The sequence below is a fragment of the Aspergillus pseudoviridinutans genome (assembly GCF_018340605.1).
Source record: "Aspergillus pseudoviridinutans IFM 55266 DNA, scaffold_2, whole genome shotgun sequence".
Taxonomy (NCBI): Eukaryota; Fungi; Ascomycota; class Eurotiomycetes; order Eurotiales; family Aspergillaceae; genus Aspergillus; species Aspergillus pseudoviridinutans.
The window spans coordinates 3,028,729-3,045,714 of NW_025091282.1; the positions used below are offsets into that span (position 1 = coordinate 3,028,729).

The 16,986-nt window shown below is 47.6% G+C and overlaps 6 protein-coding genes across 6 annotated transcripts; 2 read left to right on the forward strand and 4 right to left on the reverse strand.

The window, feature by feature from the left end:
- Positions 1–4,953: 4,953 nt before the first annotated feature.
- Asppvi_003119 (uncharacterized protein) lies at positions 4,954–5,580 on the forward strand (the record flags this gene model as incomplete). The annotated part of the gene is given in 3 exon segments (XM_043299091.1): positions 4,954–5,071; positions 5,121–5,341; positions 5,359–5,580. 3 exon segments carry the CDS (start codon positions 4,954–4,956, stop codon positions 5,578–5,580), a joined length of 561 nt encoding a protein of 186 aa, XP_043155026.1.
- A 1,056-nt stretch (positions 5,581–6,636) lies between these two features.
- On the reverse strand, positions 6,637–8,203 carry Asppvi_003120 (elongation factor 1-alpha; the record flags this gene model as incomplete). Its single annotated transcript, XM_043299092.1, has 4 exons — positions 6,637–6,709; positions 6,767–7,802; positions 7,857–8,125; positions 8,199–8,203. 4 exons carry the CDS (start codon positions 8,201–8,203, stop codon positions 6,637–6,639), a joined length of 1,383 nt encoding a protein of 460 aa, XP_043155027.1.
- Positions 8,204–9,642: 1,439 nt separating this feature from the next.
- On the reverse strand, positions 9,643–10,221 carry Asppvi_003121 (DNA-directed RNA polymerase III core subunit RPC11; the record flags this gene model as incomplete). Its single annotated transcript, XM_043299093.1, has 4 exons — positions 9,643–9,678; positions 9,747–9,841; positions 9,924–10,133; positions 10,212–10,221. The coding sequence occupies 4 exons, from the start codon at positions 10,219–10,221 to the stop codon at positions 9,643–9,645; spliced, it is 351 nt and encodes a 116-aa protein (XP_043155028.1).
- Positions 10,222–10,929: 708 nt separating this feature from the next.
- Positions 10,930–11,566, forward strand: Asppvi_003122 (ankyrin repeat-containing protein ANK1; the record flags this gene model as incomplete). Its single annotated transcript, XM_043299094.1, has 3 exons — positions 10,930–10,941; positions 10,988–11,165; positions 11,241–11,566. 3 exons carry the CDS (start codon positions 10,930–10,932, stop codon positions 11,564–11,566), a joined length of 516 nt encoding a protein of 171 aa, XP_043155029.1.
- A 532-nt stretch (positions 11,567–12,098) lies between these two features.
- Positions 12,099–13,252, reverse strand: Asppvi_003123 (MAGE domain-containing protein; the record flags this gene model as incomplete). Its single annotated transcript, XM_043299095.1, has 3 exons — positions 12,099–12,730; positions 12,789–13,164; positions 13,226–13,252. 3 exons carry the CDS (start codon positions 13,250–13,252, stop codon positions 12,099–12,101), a joined length of 1,035 nt encoding a protein of 344 aa, XP_043155030.1.
- Positions 13,253–14,106: 854 nt separating this feature from the next.
- Asppvi_003124 (putative pathogenesis associated protein Cap20) lies at positions 14,107–14,747 on the reverse strand (the record flags this gene model as incomplete). The annotated part of the gene is made up of 2 exons (XM_043299096.1): positions 14,107–14,595; positions 14,673–14,747. 2 exons carry the CDS (start codon positions 14,745–14,747, stop codon positions 14,107–14,109), a joined length of 564 nt encoding a protein of 187 aa, XP_043155031.1.
- Positions 14,748–16,986: the final 2,239 nt, after the last annotated feature.

The window sequence follows — 16,986 nt, forward strand, 5'->3', positions numbered from 1 at the left end:
CGAGCCATCATGCGTCGTTAAGACTCGGTGAATTAGGTAGGGGATATCCTTTGACGTTCATGAAGAAATTGTCCATTGCAGTAGTGAGTAGATACATAGACTTCTCTCTAGACAGGTGTATTCAAACTGCTAATATAGACCCCTTTCCTTGAGTCGATGGGACACGAACCTCTCGACTGCCCCTTTGGTAAGATCATAACTCCCTAATCTCATAAAAATTAATCAACTTGCAGCCAATTTACAGAGCCTCGCGATCCTGCACTTTAAGGATAGATGGTACTCCCCTCATGTATGCGCCGAGCATACTCGCATAAATTGCCTCAGCAAGGAGCCATACAAGTCGTTCTTCTGACATTGCCGCCTCCTGTCTCTTATAATGGGCAGGAATCCATTGAAGTAGAAGCTCTCATAGCTTCAGGTGTCTCCACACCGTTCCCTTGATGATTTGATCAAAGGCAGCATCAGGATGGCCCAGTGGTCACGTTGCCCTTCCGTAAGACATGTATGGGAACAGGCACCGCGCCAATTAAAGACAGAGGTTGGGAATCCAAATGGGCAGGCATCCCGGAGTCCATAGGAGACTTTGACAGATATCCACCGAGTAAGCTGCAGTATATTGCTTCAGCCAGGATACATACTCTCCGGGTATGGTTGACATCTTCACTGCTTTAAGCCTTGGGGGATTTTGAGAAGGGTACTAAACTTCACAATCGGCTTGGGTTCCCTAAGTAGCTATCTTCGGTGGTATGATTTCTCCCTATGAGTAATTAGCACATGATATGATGAATGGATGGGTGTTGTCATACTCACGACAGATAGGCTTCTCGTGTGTCTCACGACGCGAAGTCAAGCCCCCGAATTGAGGGGTTGCTGACCCCATGTAACCATATCGGTCGGTGTCAGTCTTACTATAAATGAGCTTGATGTAAACGCTCATATGGAGCGTGTCAACCCACTCAAGAACTAAGAGGCTGTCATAGCTGGGGGCTACTTTGACCGTTTCTTCTCTCTCCCCAAGCAGAGACATGTGAGCATTGTCGACCACCATATATCTCACCACACTCAACACCGGGGACTTGTCCTCCATTTGAGGATAAGTCCCGGTGTCGAGACTGCGATGCCATAGTCCCGCAGAGACACAAAATTGGGGTCGTCCATGTCGGTGTTTGCTTTTGTCAGGCGACAAACAGCGAGGTTGGTATCTTTCGCTAAGATACTGATGATTTCAAAGGCCTTTGCCGTTTGCTCGTGAGTCGGTGCGATGTAGAGGGCATGAGGCCCCTCAACATATGGGATGTTAACGAGCTGACCCATAACAGCCACGAGACTTAGCAAAACAGCTGTCGTCCGTCCCTGAGCCGCTCCTTCGGACATCTCATTTGCCCGAAGATCACAACAAAACTGATGAACAGTCAGTATCTTGCAGCGGAAAGTGAAGTTCCGGAGACAAACCTTTTCAACGGCGAATCTGCAAATGTAGATCCGAAATACATGTTTGCTTTCGGAATCTCAACTGACCAAAAGACCGACCCAGAGACTGATGAACAGTCAGTATCTTCCGTCTGGATGTGACGCTCCTAAGACATACCTTGAGTTTTGAACCTGGAAAGGGTTCAAGTTTGAGGGTCCAAACAATCTTGGCCACTTTCGAAAATAACAAGATATTGCTTCTGATACAACGGTTGCGTTGAAGCAGCACGCAGCCATAGAGGCAAAGAGGGAGATGCCTGGCGGGTATCAAAGATAACATTAAGATCCAGAAGCCCATGTATAGGCTAATTGGTTCAAGGCTTGTCCTTATTGAAATATGAGACAGTCGATGGAGAGAAAAGAGCTGCAGATTGCTTGGGGGTTAAGGGGGTTTATATAGCTCAAGCATCTCGCTCGCTTCACTAGCCTCACATCTAGCAATCCCTTTTAGCGAAGCCAGATTCACTCATCTCATTGAGTTAAACGCGAATACTACTTGGTAAGTCCAGCAAGCAAGGTGAAAGAACCAGATATTGAACTCATTGTTTCCGGCGAGGTGAATGGCCTGCTGATTGAACAGGTGAATCAACAGCAGGCAATACTTCAATGTAAAGTCAATGAAGAGTACGCTGCAAGAAGATACAGATCATAAAGGATATATACACTTGGTAATTTGACGGCGTCAAGTCTCTAGTACAAAGAATGCAGCAGTTGGACGCATCCTTCCAGCCTTGCTGCACCACCGGTGGCTCGACACTCTTAGTATAAACTGGTCAGCATCAATCTTCGGTAATGGGTTTTTAGATATCTAGCGTCGTCTGTAGTGGAGGCTGTAGAATATTCGGTATGTGAGGAGGGTCTTATTCAGCTCCAACTACTCTAGAATAGACCGGCCAAAGTATATTGCTTTCTAGTGCCACTGGCAACATCTGCATGATCAAAGACATCATATCTAAGACAGGACCTCTGACTATGCAGCTCTTTCATTACGGCCCTCTCAAACTCTAAGMTATTATTATACTGCAGTAAGCCTTGGACTGATCCTGATAGAAGGGGAGGACGAGCGCAGCCTATTTGAAAGCTTGCCGAAGTCGAAAGCGCTTCGAAAGCTTTCTTGGTGTAACGAATTTACCGCTGAAGCATCATGTTTCATATTATGGTGAGAGTTCTTCGGCTGCTCATTTCCAATTTGTCTCGCCGCTCCTCGTCTGTCGACTTATTCAAGGTCCTCCTCCAGTGATACGGCATTTGGCCCTTAGACAACTATGTATCATGGCTACCTGAGCTTTGAAGTCTGCAAAGTTCATTKTTTAGTCCTGGATGAACTGATGTAGGAACATAGTGTAAGAACCTCTCCTTCCGGAGAATGAGTGCCCAGTAATAATAGAAGGCAGTGTGTCATTTCACTGACTCTACAAGATGCGTAGTTATCATAGCAGTAACATAACGAGTCTTAGACAATCAACTTTCGGGCAACGAGAGAAAGATATCAAAGGACATTTGAAAGTTGTCTTCTGCACAAGCTATTCTTCGTTCACTAGAGCCAGTAAATCCTCCAGATCGACAAAGAAAACCCCAAGATATACTTAAGTGCATACAGTAGGCATTGACCAATCTACTAAGAGCCCTAGCMAGCCAGCTTGTGGCCTGCCTTGAGCATCAGATCAGTTCGGCAGAGCAGTGTAGGAATTAGGGCTATTTAGAGCTCAATAGCGTTTCGACAAAGAAGAGTATATTCTGGGCTGGTTGAAAGCAACAAGAAAAGTAAGAATATAAATCAAGCAGTAGCACTCCTATAGTATTTATGAGGGAGTTTCAGCATCTACTGCATTAATTCACCTCTTTCATGAAGTTTAGAGACCTTGTCATCCAAACACACTGTCCCTTTCTTAAAGCTTACATTCACTGCCTGCTTTTATTGTTGGATTACTGGATTCACTGACTATATTCACAGTCAGTACTTCAAGCTTTAGTGAATATAACTTCTCTCTTGTAATTGTCGCGGAGCCAGCAACATCAGAGCTCTACTCCGTCTCCCCTCTCTGCCAATCTTCCCCTCTACCCTACCGATCGCCGACTATTTAAATCTGTCAAAGCTCAACCCTTAAGCCAAACAACCCATACATATGCTTTAATGGATATTCTACTGCAGCTTACTTGGAGTTTATATGAGGATAGTCTCCTTCATTGAGCGCAAAGCTATAACTCGTAAGGAGGCTATGCTAGGCTGCAGTTCCAAGAGGCAGCACAGATAGTTGCTTGGTTGATGCAGAGACATCGCTCTGAAACTTCCGAGGCCGGAGGTGAGTTTCCCTCCTTCATCATCAATTCTTGCCAGATCATCAACTGACATGCGGTGGGATAATAGACGGAAGGCAGCAATGTCAGAAAATGGCTCACTGCTTTCCGGGAGAGAAGCTGTTCTGCTAGAACAAGCCAAGGCAGCGAGGCGAGCTCATAGAAGGGACCAAATGAGAGATTAACCGGCTGAGAAAGCTTTGCTTAACCCCAAGCCAAAGCGCATTGTCCCTGCAATGAACCAGAAATGGACGTAAGCCGCTTTATCTTTATGGCTGCATGCTGCTGCTTGTCGTTCTCTCATATCTCTAGGCGCTGAGAGAGTTCGAAGGTTATCGATGCTCTGAACAGTGTCCCTTCCTGCACCACATCCCCACCACATGTCCGAGCATTGTCGGTTTGAGAGGATGTCTTGGACTGTTCATATCCTCTCGGTCATGACATATCGTCAAGAACGGTGGATAAGGTATAGGACTGGTCACGATCACTGAGTGCCGTTGATTCAGGAACTATCGTTTCCTATTCTTTGGATACGGCATTCCAGAACAAGACTATGGGATTGTCCGTAAAGAGGTATGTGTTGGCAATATATGTGGCTCTCCAGAGGGATCAGAACCACTGCATACAACGAAGCCCGGGGTTCCTGTAAAAACACTCATATCCATCTGTACTCTCTACGTTCCCGCTAAGGAGTCGTCCAGCAGGTTCATGTCAGGTACATAGTCTCAGGAGCTTAGGTCTCGATTGCATCCTTGCCTCATTGGAACAATACAAACTGCCAGGGCCTCTCCTTCCTTTTTCAATCATGGCAGGTGGTCAACTAAGTTCCCCTCCACCACCCATGTCTCCCCGTTCCCCGTCTCCCCGTCCTCCTCTGTCTTATTTTCGACTCTCTCGTCCTGTCGTTGTCTCTCGTACTGTCGTTCGTTTTCACGACCCCGTTTTCCGTTGCCTAAATGGAGCATCCCAACTTCACAACTCGGGTTCGACTCACTCCTACAGCTATTAAGGGTTTTATTATGTCGAAGGCCTGGAAGCAATGGCTCGACAATGAATGGTCTGATGATGATATTCTGAAGACTATCTATCAGTACACTCTCCCGTCAGTCTGAGACTTACTGAATGATGAACCACCCCCCAAGCTATGACAGCCTCTTGGCTCTTGAGTGGGTTGATACACTCCATATGGGCGTCTACATCAAGCTCATTTATAGTAAGATTGACACCGACATCGGGTCAGCAACATCTCAATTCAGGGGCTTGACCCGCGTTGTGAGACACACAAGAAGCCTCTTCGTCGAGAGTATGTCAACACCCATCCATTCATCACATCATGTGCTAATCATTCATAGGGAGAAATCATACCACCGAAGAGGAACTTAGCAAGATTGGAGCGAAGCTGGATCAGTATGGGCTGATAATTCCGAACGATGAAGGTGATGAAATTCCATTACTTCAACACCCAACGGGACTCGCGGCACTCGGGTGGTTTGATGATCCATTGCTTCCTGTTGTCGAACAACCTCAGGTTTTGAATGATGAAGAAATGGAGGAGGTTCTCAATGAACCGGCGGTAAAGAATATAACCAGGTCCGGGAAATCTTATGGGAGGCCTGTGTCCAGCAAGGACACCATATCCTCTGCTCGGAAGGTATTGTCTCAGCTTTGGCAGAGGCGAAAGACCGGGTTGCGGGGAAGAGTCGCCAGCTGCCCGAAGATTGTTCCTATCGGGAGAAACTGGATAGCCTCGCAATGCGGATCTTGAAACGCCCGGCTACAGAACTCAATCAGATCCTAGTTGTTACCTTTTGACAAAAGCCAAGGAAGTGGAAGGCCTCGTACTTGATGAAACCCAGCATTCTGCTCCGACATTGACTTCAGAAACCTCTATGGAGCAGCACCCAAACATTCAAGAATTCAACGACGCCGGCTACGGGTCCTGGTCACGTTTAAGTCGAAAGCCGCTATGAGCCTCTTTTAGAAATTCGCTCCCTGCCGTCTTAATGTCATGTCATATGTCATCAGTGTAGATTAGCTTCACCATACTTCAGCTCTATCTCTCCCAGTGCTTTATGGCGTAGACATAGTTTTATCGGCTTTGATTGGGTAATTATTGTAGAGCGAATAATCTGTCTGTGTCGAACCCGGGTTCAATAAATAGGGTACGCCAGCAAAACTTTCCGAACTTTGTCATTTATTGCTCTAGCTAGCCTGGCATCAGTCATCTACGCGACGGTCCAGGATTTCACAGATAAAGGACTACTGGCCTGATGGGCGGCTGTGCGCAATCTATACGCTGGCGACAATGCAAGGTGACATAGACAAGTAGAAATAGATTGTTGTTTACATTGTGTCATAGCATGACAGGAAGCGTCCGCCGTAGTTTCTTTGGAGAGTCGTAGCTCGCTGGTTAAGATCAAGTTTGAAACACTCGAGCCAACAATCAAGGACTGGGCAAGGACAATATGGAACAAATCAAGTATGCTATAGGCATTGGTCATTGTTGGATTGCATAGTTGGTGTAGTTACATCAACAGAACTTAGAATGAGATAAAAGGTTGTCCACGACAACCTTAAGACAGCATCTGGTGTGTTGAGTTGAAAGAACCCGCACTAATGGGTCTTCCCCGTACTGGGCAGCATTGGATGCCTGAGGAAGGTAATTTACAGAGTTCAGGGTAAATTACAGAGGGTGACAGGGCTTGTACCCCTCCACATACTTGATGGACATGTCAGAATAGCTACGGCTTCAAAAAAATTTTGAGACATGAAAATGAATTCACTCTAATTCCATTTTAATCGTAAAAAAGGTCATTTCATGACATCTCATAGAAGAATGTTCAAGCAAAGTTTTCACTCTCCAGTCCTCTATTTCTTGGTGGCCTTCTGGGCGGCCTTGGTGACCTTACCGGCACCACCGGCGGACTTCTCGACGCTCTTACTATAATTTGGTCAGCTTCAAATCTTCAGAATCATTTTCTTTTTAGGGTGCACTTACACAACGCCGACGGCGACGGTCTGGCGCATATCACGGACGGCGAAACGACCAAGAGGGGGGTAGTCGGTGAAGGACTCGACACACATGGGCTTGGAAGGAATCATCTTGACGATAGCGGCATCACCGGACTTGATGAACTTGGGGTTGTTCTCAACAGACTTTCCGGTACGGCGGTCAATCTTCTCAAGGAGCTCAGAGAACTTGCAAGCAATGTGGGCAGTGTGGCAGTCAAGGACGGGGGCGTAACCAGCGCCAACCTGACCGGGGTGGTTGAGGACGATGACCTGGGCGTTGAAGGAGGCAGCACCCAGAGGGGGATCGTTCTTGGAGTCACCGCAGACGTTACCACGGCGAACTTCCTTGACGGAAACGTTCTTGACGTTGAAACCGACGTTGTCACCGGGGACACCCTCCTGGAGCTGCTGGTGGTGCATCTCGACGGACTTGACTTCAGTGGTGACGTTGGCGGGGGCGAAGGTGACGACCATGCCGGGCTTGATGACACCAGTCTCGACACGGCCGACGGGGACCGTTCCGATACCAGAGATCTTGTAGACATCCTGGAGGGGAAGACGGAGGGGCTTGTTGGAGGGACGGACGGGAGGCTCAATGGCGTCGATGGCCTCAATGAGGGTCTTACCAGTGGTCTTGCCGGCCTTGGTCTCCTTCTCCCATCCCTTGTACCAGGGGCAGTTGGTGGAGGGCTCAAGCATGTTGTCACCGTTGAAACCGGAGATGGGGACGAAGGGAACGGACTTGGGGTTGTAGCCGACCTTCTTGATGAAGTTGGAGGTTTCCTTGACAATTTCGTTGTAACGATCCTCGGACCACTTGCAGGTGTCCATCTTGTTGAGGGCAACGATGAGCTGCTTGACACCGAGGGTGAAAGCAAGCAGAGCGTGCTCACGGGTCTGGCCATCCTTGGAGATACCAGCCTCGAACTCACCAGTACCGGAGGCAATGATGAGGATAGCGCAGTCAGCCTGGGAGGTACCAGTGATCATGTTCTTGATGAAATCACGGTGACCGGGGGCATCTTGAGAGAATGTTAGCTAGAGTATCACAACACGTCGGGACGAGTCAAGCTTACCAATGACGGTGACCTCATACTTGGGAGTCTGGAACTTCCAGAGGGCAATGTCGATGGTGATACCACGCTCACGCTCGGACTTGAGCTTGTCAAGAACCCAGGCGTACTTGAAGGAACCCTTGCCGAGTTCGGCAGCTTCCTTCTCGAACTTCTCAATAGTACGAGAATCGATACCACCGCACTTGTAGATCATGTGACCGGTGGTGGTCGACTTGCCGGAATCGACGTGGCCGATAACGACGATGTTGATGTGAGTCTTGTCTTCCTTACTGTAGAGAGAAGATAAGAAGTTAGCCAACTCAGCCTGATGACGGACCGACTTGGATAAGGCCTTTCACTCACCCCATTTTGACGGTTAGGTTTGAACCTTGTAGTTCTTTGTAAGATACTAGAGAAGTTCTGTGGAAATTGCTCAGGTACTACGGCTAGTATGCGTAGAGGTACTGAGCGAAGATGTTAGTTGAAAGATGAAAGAAGGAAGAGGACGTAATAGGAAGAAGGGGAAGATATACGTACTGAAGCGGACGAGGAGGGAAGAGAAGAAAAATTCTGTGGGAGGCKAGGAGGGGAAATCCTTATATGGAGGGGTCAAGCGAGAGAACGACTAAGCGGCGGGCTCAAACCCTTGGCGAGCCGCTGTTATCATTGGGCATGGAGGGGTAGATGCCCCACTCTGATGGTGCGGGACCAGCGCAAAATCTTCACAGGCGGCGGAGTGTCAGTCGGTTGGGCTGTTTCGTTCAGATTTTTCGCGCTGTTGTCTGGTGGAAGATCCTGCATTTCCTTGGTTCATGTCCTTTTGGCGCTCCGAGTTCTGGATCCACTATCTTTTTTTACAAGCAAAGAAAGGAGGGAGCGAGAAAATTTTTTCCCTCCCTCTAGAGTCTTACACTGGATCTACCTATTTTCCCAATGTCTATAGTGGATTTCGGACTGGAAAACTGGGCATCAACGCAGGGGGTGGTCCAGTACAACCTGTCTATCTGCTACTACAACGTACCACACACTACGACGCAGTATATAGTCTACTACGGGCGAGGGGCTTGAATTCCATGTTTGTAACAGAACCCCGCGGCAGCTCATGGTCTCTATTTGCCTGCTAATGGGCAGTACATGGTGGCCCGGCCGAGTGGCGCCCCTCTCTGACCCACAATTAGGATTTTTACTGTAAGGTCAACATGGCAAAAATGGAAGCCTATCTAGTCTACTCTGTACAGACGATACATTAACAAGAAAGGAAAGAATATTTTTACCTCGCCACTATCGATACAGTTGCTAGGGAGACTGGATTAATTGTTGCCGCCAATTTTTTCGAGTCACGGCCTTGCGTAGATGCCCCTCATCAGCTAGTTGGCTGAACTGAATTAGATTTGTCGGACTCCCAAAATGGTCCTCTTTGAGTCACTTGAAAGTTGGTAGATCACACGAAGCTACGTAATTTAGCCAATCCAGATCCAATGATTATGATATGTGGCTGCTAAGAAAAGAAAGGCGGTAAGAATTACAGAACAAGAGCAGAAAGTAAAAAAGGTGCGGCTAATCCGAATAGTCGAGAGCCTAGATAATCAACAGCTACACGTGTAGATAATCGACAATGAGGGGTATCTCTGAAGCTCCAGTCTATGAACAAAATCATCCAACTGCTGCAAGCACAATAAACAAACAGAAAAAAAAATTTAGCGCCTTTTTCCTTGCTCCATATTCGCCTCGTCATCAGTCTATGAGTCAATCGAGCAGTGCGCTTAGCACAATTATTGCCATCGTCACCGTCACTCGATGGCGATGATCAATTTTCTCTCCACCGCGCACCGCATGTAGTACACTATCATATGCAGTTAGCACTGCGCATGATGCAGCTGGCAGCATGACTGCGGGAACGGAAACGCTCACCTTAAGGAATGTAGTCATAGGTTCATCCGCACTCCGAATCTGCAGCTGGAAGAAGTATGCACGATCGCCATTGCAATCTTCGGCGGGGCACTGGGCTGTAACGCAGAACAGACACCATCCGTGTTAGCCTCCACTGCAGAGCCCAAAAACCTCATATTGCAACCATCCAGTACTTACTGGCCATGCTGTCGGCGTTCGCAAATTCTTCCTTGCCTCCAAGGACGTCTTCCACCTCCTTCTGTTTCATGGTGGTCTTCTCCTGTCTACCGTGCTTCAGCAGATGCTGATAGGGACATGTCCGGCATTCGAACCGGTTGACGCCGAGGGGATACTCTCGAGTTGGCTCGCCGCGTGAAATGGTGAGAGAATTGCCGCAATTGGGGCAAACTGGCAAGGTGAACAGCTTAAGTCAGTCTCATATCTTTCTACCGAGCTGCCTTCAAGCTGGCGGGGTATTTAACTMACATGTCAACATCTTGGAGCCTTTCGCTAGGAATCTAACAATAGGTTGGTATACTAAGTTTCAGACGAGTAATGTACTCTGCAGACTGTTCTGCTCGTCTGCGACAATTTCACGGCAAGAAACTCAGATCTCAACAATAATCGAGCAGCTGCTTCTGGCGTACGCCTTTTAAGCAACGACGTCGTTGGCGGAGAGAAATTTAGTCTTTGCCGCGCGCCTGTATGCAAAATAACAATGACAGCCGCCGATTGGACGCGGGGCACATGCAGCAGAACGGACAATAGATCACCCGAGCGGTTATCAGGCAGCACCTTGTAGATAGGCATTCCCAGGATAAGGTACCTGAGATGATGTACCTGTCTAACAGAATATCACTAAACAGATAAGGAACAGCAGAACTGGAAACATTAAGATACTTCAATCTTCCATATCTAGATAGTCTCCTTACACTAGATTCCATCAGACCTCTAGGGATCCCAAAGGCGAGCTTGTAGACCAAAATTCCTTATTCCCCTTTCGTCTTCTGATTTGTGGTTGTGGCTCCGATCTGCCGTAACAGCCTCCTATACAGTCCTATTTTGTACAGCTTCCGGTTCTACCCCGCATAACACCACCAGACCACACCGCAACATTTTTGTGAGAAGGACATCAAAAATCTGAAATCGTGTTCACTGGTACGGGACATTTTTACAGCCCAATTTTTGTTTCGTACTCAGCAAAATGTCGGACGAAGTGAGTGATGTTTCCAGCTATCGGAGTTAAGGAACTGACCAGATAGGGCGCGTCACCCCGCGAACTTGTCGTTGAGGCATGCCGCCGAGACCAGCCTCACCTGATCGAGCAGGTCATGGAGACAATGGACGGTAAATCGAACGAAGAGGTCGCGGAGTTTTTCAACAGCGTGACAGATGCATTGGGGAACCATGCCCTGCACATCTGTGCGATGTACGGAAGCTGTAGGTCCAGACGATCCCCATCAATGCGCTATCCAATATATATAAATACAGACTAATAACGATATTCTTTGGCAGATGATACAATGGACTTCCTCTTCGACATCCAATACTTCGAATGTGACCCCCTCACCCGCCTCGACAAAGACACCCCCCTTCATCTCGCCGTGCGCTACGCCAACGAAAAGGACCCCGAGGTTGGTCTCGAAATGATCAAAATGATGTGCGAAGCTGGCTGCGATCCGCGCGTACGGAACAAGCACGGCCAGAAGCCCGCTGAGCTGGTCTACAACAACCAAAATATCAAATCCACCCTACAGCAGGCTGAATATATTCTGGCCGAGGGTCTCCGGGATACTGGGGATAATGGCTCGGTACATGATAGTGCCAGTGACAGCGAGTAGGGCAGATAGATCATTGACGGCGATGCTGACTCTTTCCGGGTATACGACCTTATGACTATATCTCTCTATACATTTTTGGGTCAATAGATTATTCGAATTGTATACTGTTGAGCGTTCTCTTTCATATTGTTACTAGATGCAGCTGCTTTGATGTACTGTAGATCACAAATCACAGCCCATGCGATTGCATTCCAAGGTATTCTTCCTCTGACAATATCGGATGGGAATGTGGTAGCCGCTGAGTATGATGAAAATTACGAAGGCAAGTGATAACACCTGTATTAGAAGACATCGGTGCAGGTCATTTAAGGTAGCTAGCAAGGTGGATGCGCAATGAGCATTGTGCTGAATAGGGTCAACCCGTCCAACATATATCTGTCCGTTCATATGCTCCCACATACTGTGAAGACTAGTAGACTATACAGACACTACAATTTCCTATCTCGTATACTTAACAGTCAATTGAGGGTATCATATTTATCATAGATAATAACGAAACACATAAATAGCAAGCCAAACTCGGAGCCACAACTTAACCATCACTGTCGTCGTCTGCCTCGTCATCGGAACCAGCACCGCGACGTCTTCGACTTCGCCCTGGTGCCTCACCACCTTCGTCATCTCCGCTTTCGTCTTGATTATCAGCCACCCCAGCCCCAGGTCGCCTGATACCTAGACTCCGAGCCAGCCGCGACTCGAATTCCTCCATCTGCGCTCGCTCCGCAGGCGTGGAATCGTCCCCTTCAACAGCGCCCTGACGACCGTAAACTTCCCGCACCAACCCGGCCACTCCCTGAACGCCCACCTCAACCTTACCGCGCGGCCCTACCATGTACTCGATGATTTCTTCTCCGCCGTCCATCTCCCGATTACGGATGAGATATCCATCCTTACATAGACGCTGGAGAAACCGGTCCGTACGATCGATGGGCGTGTACGTATCAGCATTGGTACGCTTGAGGTAGCGCTCGAGTTTCTGCTCCGGCAAAGAACCGCCATTGAGCAGAATCACGGCAATGATGAAGGAATACAGCCCGATATAGATGCCTTCAAGAGGCGCTCTTGTCGGTGGAAGGATCTCCGGCTTTCTATACGCAAGGGGAAGGGTACTCGTAAGAATCCAGGATTTGTTTGTGGACGAGGGTCTGTCGACTTTTTGGGCGGCTAGTTCGGGGTCAGAACATCCTCGTCTTCTGTTGTCCTTGTAATCAATGCCACGTACCTCTTCGTTGTTGAATAGTCACCTTCTCCTTCCCCGGCAACTCGGCCAATTGCATCCCGAACGTCTCTCGTAATGTCTTCTGCGCCATCTCGAAGACCATTTTGAACTGGCGTGACCCCTGTTCCCCCAGGACCTTTGTGCTTATATCTGTGCGGCGGATCGGTTGCCGCGATAGCTCGCTCGCCAGCGCAAGCCGGACCAGCTTCTTAACCATAACATCCATAGAACTCGGGGCGCGAGCGTCGTCCAGGTCGGCGTCGTCGTCGCTTTCCGAGTCTGACGTGCGTCTGAGACGGCGACGAGCATTCTCTGTAGAGACCGGGCCTGCGACCGGAGTTGAAACTTCATCGTCATTGTCAGATTCGAGCTGTTGTTCCTACGTTTGGGCTTTGGTTTAGTCTAGCAACGGATTGGTCACGAAGTGACAAGAGACTCACAGCTCGGCGTTTGCGAACTAGAGGCATTGCGAGAGTGCGGATGTGAAATATTGATGAACAGCGATGAAGATGCAGATAATTCTAGGCGGACTACTCCGTAGCCAGTAAGTCATATCGCACCGCTATGCGTAATTAGGCAGTTTCCTGACACTGTGAAGATTGGCCAGACGCGTTTGACGCGATGTCACTTTGATAGTGGGACCAGGCGTGATTTGTCCGCTTCGGGTAACAATAACCTTCCGTTTTCTTGGCCTCCACTATCTATACATTGAAATCACATGCAAGCGCCCACAACTTGTATAAAAAAAAAAAAAAAAGGAAAAAAAAAAAAAAAAAAAAAAAAATAAAAAAAAAAAAAAAAAAAAAAAAAAAAAAAAAAAAAAGAAAGTTAAATAACAACGAAAGATAAAATGAGGAGGGAGAAGAGGTAGATGACGAAGACTGAATTCTCACTCTAATCAATTGGTATGCTGCCTTTATTTCTAATGCAGCTGTGCTGGCTACATGTGGCCATCCTCAGTGTAGATAAATCCCACAATGACGTATGTATCCTCTGCCCTTCGTCTGTGGGAATTGACGATGAAACTGTAATGCCTTGACAATGAGCACTGCAATACGAGAGCAGGCGCTTACGCTTTGGATTAGCCTCGGAGTTTTGATGGTGTTCATCAGAATATATGAATATCTAATTGTAACTGATACAAACAATCCCACCAGGTGTATCCAAATGCGAACCAGAGTAACATACGAACAATGAATTAAAGAAAAGCATTTTGTCTCTCGCCAGAAAAGGAAACAAACGTTGACGAAAAGAGACCACAGTCCAGGAAGAAGAAAGGAAGCAGAAGAGTGAGTGACCCTGTATCATCACGATATGTCGCTTAATTGGTTTTGTCATTGACGGCCTCCTTGGCCTGAGCTTTCTTCGTTTGAAGGAACGAGCTGATATAGGTCAACGATTCTTGAGATAGGATCAGGCTGGTGCTGATGGCAGCCTTGCCGCCTGCAACCACTCCGTCACCGCCGCACTTCTTGTATTCCGATCCAAAAGTCTCGAAGACATGGCTTTTGACGTCACCAGCCAGACGCACGGGGAAGAAGGCTGTATCATAAATTGTTCCTTTTATCTTATCTGTGTCCTCCTTGATGATGGGGAACGATGTGTCAAGCTTGGTCAATCCTTGATCTCCGAGGCTATCTACCTGAGCAACATACGGCGCGACGTAACCGTAGGGCTTCGACAGGTAGGGAAGTAACGGTTTGGCGATGCGGACGTAGCCTTGGTCAGCATACTCCAAGGACTTGGCACCATATTTGTTGCTTTTGAAGACAGTGATCGAATCAGAAACGACAGGGTACGAGGTAAGGTGCTACGGCGCATTGTGATCAGTAACATGTTACACGGACAACTGTCACGCAATCAAGCAGGCATCTCGAGGGAACTTACTTCGAGGAAGTGAGAATGGACCTTCTCGCCGTTGATAGAAGGCTCACCCATTGTTCCGTTCTCTGCGTGAGGCATAGAGTCTATGATACAAGAAATGTAAATTAGCAAGAAGAGGATGGTAGATGTGATGGGATACAACATACCTTTAGGAGGTGAGATGTGGAGTCCTTAGTGTGAGAATGTATCCACCGAGGGAGGTCAGGAAGTAAGAAGCTACTTAGGACGAGGGGGAGATAAAGGTAGGTGCTTGAGAGTGGTCGGAAAGTTTGAGGGAGATAAGCGTCTAGGAGGATCCGGATGGCTATATAGATTACAAGAGCAGATTTGGAAATGGGAGGAACTTCAGCACATGTCAGTCCAAGCAGTCTAAATTACCTCTCCTGTATTTATAGAGTTAGTATTTGCCATCGCTCGATCCTAAAATCAGTCATGGTATGGTACATCGATGTTGTACGGAGTAGTAGCTTCCTTGATTCTATAGTAGGTACCTATTTTATCCTATTTTCCTCATGCAGCAGTTGGAGCTTGACTTTGCATGTGATAGCGGGCCCATGGTTGCTGAAAGCAGGCGCCAAGGAGGGGCTCCCGTTGGTCAAAGTGTACCTTATAACCTCATTATCAACGCTCCTACCGTCATCGTCGTATCATCGGAAGAGGGCCTGGAACCCCCGGTAGGTAGCTTTCCGTCGAATAGTCCGAACCCGAGAATTTCAGCTTAAATCATTCGTGTCTCTGTGCCCGATAATCTGCATCTAATTTGACAGGGGAGGGCAAACACTGCTAGAAACGTTCCGGCCAGGGGGGTCCTCGACGTTCAGTCCTCTCTGCCACCCGCTTTTGCTTTCCCACGGGTCAAATCATTGGCCGAAGCGTTAAGCATGTCGTTCGATCCATTTTGAGCACTGAAACATAATAAAAAGTCTCGGATTACCAGTTCCTGTGCCTTGGCCTTGTACGGTGAATCGGATTTGCGTTATCAGTACTCAGTACTCCGTAGTGGCGAAGGCGCTTGGAACTCTATGACACTTGAAAAAAGTTCAAAGATGAGAATTGGGTACCTTCCAATCCGTATGTTGCATATCAATAGACAATAGGTACCTTAGCATTTGCCAAAGAATTCATATCGCAACTGTCTTATTTAGTTACGTGTAATGACTCCATTGAAGGACACTACCTAAGGTTTGATGATTTGCAGCATGTGATAGTGGGTCAATCGCTAAAAGGCTGGGAGATGAGGCCCAGTAGGCCTAGTAGTGCTATCAAGTTTCCCAATAAAGCTATCAAATGTACTCCGTAATAGAGCATGGATACTTAGTCGAAAGATTAAGACAGCATCATATAACTATTCATATCCCTTCTGCATAATCATGGTTATGCATCATTCACTATTGTTCTTCATTGAACTAGGGTATACGAGGAGCTTATCAGTAACTAACAGAAGGCACCAGATTTATTTGCGTCTCATTAGGTTCTCGTCCAGGAAACAGGTAGCGTCCTCTTCTTCGAAAGGATTCTCTGCAAAGAGAAGAACGGTGATTCGTTTACGCCTGATCCGTTAGCCTGCCAGCGATTTGATTCATCCTTCCCGTCTGCAAAGTTCTTTTAGCTCGATTCATCAGTCGGCCTGAGCGTCAATCAGCATATCCATTCTGTTGACGCAACCCAGTCCATCGAAATGCTTGAGAAGAGAAAATACTGTCGTCGACTGTCGTCGTGCTTCGTACTTTTGTTGCGCCTCTTCGGTCATAACAATTGTATAGAAATATGTCCTAGCGCTATTCCAAAACCTTTTAGTCCCCACTCCGTTAACAGTCCAGTAGCCGCAAATGATTGCGCTGCGACGTTCAGAAAACTATTGCATAGCCTATATAAACTGTGGAGTAGTATTCGCGACCAAAGCCAATGTTCCAATTGGATTAATTCGTGGTACTTGAGGTCAAAGGCAGACTTCACGAGCCTTGCTGAGCCGTGGTGTGTTTTCCTGACCAATCGATATATATACTCAACCCTCCATATGCAAGCGATGCAAATCGACAAGGGGTCGAGTGGCGAGCCTAAAATGATTTCATCTACCATGTAAATAGAATCTACCGAACAAGTTCTTGCGTTACAGGTATGCTGTTCCATTGAGTATTGCCTCAAACATGCTTGGCATGGCATGTGTGTAGGTGAAGCCGTAATCTCGAAGATCACCCAACCGACATGCGTGTGTGGGATGAAAATCGCCTCAGGTGGACCCCGTTCGCAACACTAGACGACCTTGGACAATCGTCGCAAAAAGAGAAAATGTACCCGACATGGGCTATAACATACC